At 32.6% G+C, this 3,554-nt stretch overlaps 1 protein-coding gene across 1 annotated transcript; it reads right to left on the minus strand.

Annotated features, from left to right (window-relative positions):
- Positions 1-1,182: 1,182 nt before the first annotated feature.
- Positions 1,183-3,267, minus strand: LOC129228358 (uncharacterized). The gene has a single exon (XM_054863036.1). It carries the CDS (start codon positions 3,265-3,267, stop codon positions 1,183-1,185), a length of 2,085 nt encoding a protein of 694 aa, XP_054719011.1.
- Positions 3,268-3,554: the final 287 nt, after the last annotated feature.

Below are 3,554 nucleotides of genomic sequence, written 5' to 3' on the forward strand. Positions count from 1 at the left end.
ACAAAATAATTTAAAACAAAACATTCAATTTTATATTTAAAAATTTTTAAATAAGCTGAAAGTGAGTACAGCTTATTTAGTGCAGTTTCTATAACATTATAATACTCTGAGGTGATGTTAAACATAACATAATCTACAAACATATACCAAGAGCTCAATTATAACATTGGATGTTGAAAATCAAGCTTGCAATAAAATGTATTGCGTATGCTTGAAATTCAAGGACGGATACAAGGGAGGGGCATCAGGCGTGATGGCCTCTGGAATCCTGCACCGGCAATTTTTCTGAATTGAAGTTTGAAACAAATTGAAGTTTGATCACATTAAGGAAAGGAATGCGGTTCAAATCTTTCTTCTGGAAACTTTTTGAAATAAAGTTGCAAAAGAGCAATTTTAGACTATCTTTACCGATGTTAGAAGAAGGCCTTCCCCCAAGCAATTCACAAAATTTAAGTCTTAAAGACACACTTATAGACATCTCAGGTTGTATTAGGGGAAAGAAATGGGTTCAGTAACCTTCCTGCAATAATTTTTTAAAACCGAAGTTTCAAAAAGCGCAATTTTAAATGACCTTTGTTGATGTTAGGGGAGAGAGTTTTGAAAAATCCCCCCGGAATTATTAGGGAATTAAAGTTTTAAAAGCAATTTTAGAATACCTATTTCAACAAGGAAAGGAATAGGTTTGGAAACCTCTTCATCTACATCTCTATATTTTAGTTGTTTTAGATAAAAATGCTGTGGAGCCCCCCCCCCCCCAAAGTATGTGTAATCGTATACATAGTATAAGGCAAGTTAAAAAAAAAACTGCCCTCCCCTTGAAACATTTCTCAATCTGGGCTTGTTGTAGTTCTGCCTTAGCCCCAGTGTAGAGAGGTAAACTTGCAGTTTATAACATAATATATTATATGATTAACAAAATATATAAAAGAATCTCAATATAAAACAAATTTTAAATGGAATGATGCATTAAATATATAAATATATTAAAATTGTACATTTGTATTTAAAAAAAAAAGAAACAAAATCTTCCAAAATCTTTTCAGACATAGATCACATTTCAACAGAACATACCTAGACTGAACATACCTAGATAAATTTTACATATATACATCGATTGAGCAAATAAAGGGTTAACATGCTTATAGCTAAACATAGAAGTTAAAACTAAACAATAATTTTCGTTCATACTTTCATGGAATAATACACAACACTATTTGGATTGTCCTCATCAAAAGACTGATCTATACTATCTTCAGAAAGAGATCTTGGTGGGCTAGCACCTTCTGGAGCACCTCTTTCATGTAGAAAAATGGACGGACAAGATGACATAGAATTATGATCACAGTAAGCAAATTGTTTTCTTCTATGAGTTGTGAAGGATGTTTGTGATGAATACTCACCAGATATGTTTTGACTAAAATAATAATGAGATGGCTGTCTCGTTCGAGAGCAGTCAAATTCTGGATTGTGTGTTTCATGGCAAGGCCACGACAAGTGTGTTTTGGAAGATGCACTAAAATGTGGAAGATTTCGCTCTTGCATCCGTTGCAAAATTTCTGCAGTTGAACCAAACCTCGGCCTTATACCACGAACTGAAGAATTTCGTACAAACCCTAAATCTACCCGAGGTTTATTCTTCACAAGGTAACGGTTTCGAATTCTCTCCACTCTTTCTGTACTTTGGTGCACAAAACTCTCAAGTTCATCCGACTTTGTTGAGGAAGGGGATTCTTCTACGGACAAAGCAAATTTGGAAGAATCCGACTCTCCTCTTGAACAGAAGCTAGATTCACTATCTGTATCTGTTTCATAGGATTGCATGTTCTGTTGATGACTTGGCTCCATTCCATCAGCGTTTTTGTTCAACCGACTCAGCAATATTTTCCACTCACGGACATCTTTCGGAATTTCGACTGAAGATAAAGACTTTTCCCAATAACTCACATTATTTGGAGTTTTTAATGATGCTTTCCTAATTGCATGCACATAACTTAAATCTAAATTGTTCTCTTCTTCAAGATTCACAACTGGTTCTTGGAAGAAAGGCTTTGGTTTTCTTAAACTACTTTCAAACTTGACTAGTTTATTAGAAGATGGCTCATACAACTCAGTTTGAATGGATGGTTTCTCATTGTCTTCTACAAAAGACTTTTTAATACTAATTTCTTCACTCTCTTCAAAAGTTTTCTGAATACTACTCTCTGTATTAATATCTTCCAAACTAGGAACAGTTTCACATTGAACATCTTCTGGCATTTTTGTACTATCATCTGGAGCTTGTGCATTGATGATCAATGAGTCATTTGGATTATCAGAAGGTTCGTCATCTTCACTTTTAGACAGTTTCTCTTTTAAAGATTCATATTGCAAAAGACTTTCCCTAATATGCTGTTCATTTTTCTCACATTCTTCCGATGTCATCATAATCATTGTGCCTTCAGAAGATATATCCGATTCACTATCCGTTTCTTGAATTGAATTTAATGGACTTATATCAAGCTCACACAATGTATTATCTGATTGTGCTTCAACAATTTTCTTCAAACTGAGCTCCTGTAGTGGCGGAGATAAAATTAATTCTGTGTTTTTGATAGAAGAAAAATCATCAAAGCTTGAACCACTAAAATCTTTGCTGATTGAAAAATCAGGCATAATGTCCAGTTTTGAACTTAAGATATGATCAGACGATGGTAAAGATAACTTTTTTTGATCAATGAAAGCAATGATTTTGTCATGAACCAAGATATTTTCAACACTTAATTTTGAGAACTTACTAATTACAAGCTCATTACAGTTTAGGTTGGTTTTGCTTTCATTTTCATTCTCTAGATTAGAAGCTTCAAACTCTAGTTCCTGTTGAATTAAATCATCTTCATGCTCAGTAACTTTATGAACAACAAATTCCAAATCTTCTTCTTCTTCTGATGGTTCAGAATATAATATGTTTTCCTCCGTTTCATCATTTGGTGCCTCAACATCATCATCAGATGTAACACCATTTTCATAGACTACTTTATGAACTAAAAAATCTGTTATACTGCAATCATCATGACATAATGAATCAGATATAATGGCTAGATTTTCTTTTTTGCTATCAACAATGCTTATTTCAACACATTTTAATTTTTCTTCATTCTCATTAATTTTACTGTCCTCATCTTCAATAAATAGCTTCACTGTGTTACAAAATGAAACTTTTTTCCCTTTCTTGACAACTGCATCAGATTTCTTTAACACTGATTTTATCATTACATCAGCAGTTTCCATCTCTGCTGTGTCATATTATCTTAAATAAAAAAGATATATTTAGTAATATAATACATTTGAGACATGAACAACTTTGCAAAAAACTTTTCATGGCTCAGATTGTTCTTTTGAGTCGTGTTAACTAATTAAAGTGCAAAACAAAAATCTTTGGAGTAAATCTCTTATGATGATGCATTCATTTTCTTCTGAAATTTTCAAATGGCAAGAATCCTAAGGAGAAGAGGAAAAAGTTGATGAGTAAAAAAATTAAATGGAAAAAAAAAAATAAATAGTATAATGTTAAATGA

The sequence above is a fragment of the Uloborus diversus genome, chromosome 8 (assembly GCF_026930045.1).
Source record: "Uloborus diversus isolate 005 chromosome 8, Udiv.v.3.1, whole genome shotgun sequence".
NCBI lineage: Eukaryota > Metazoa > Arthropoda > Arachnida > Araneae > Uloboridae > Uloborus > Uloborus diversus.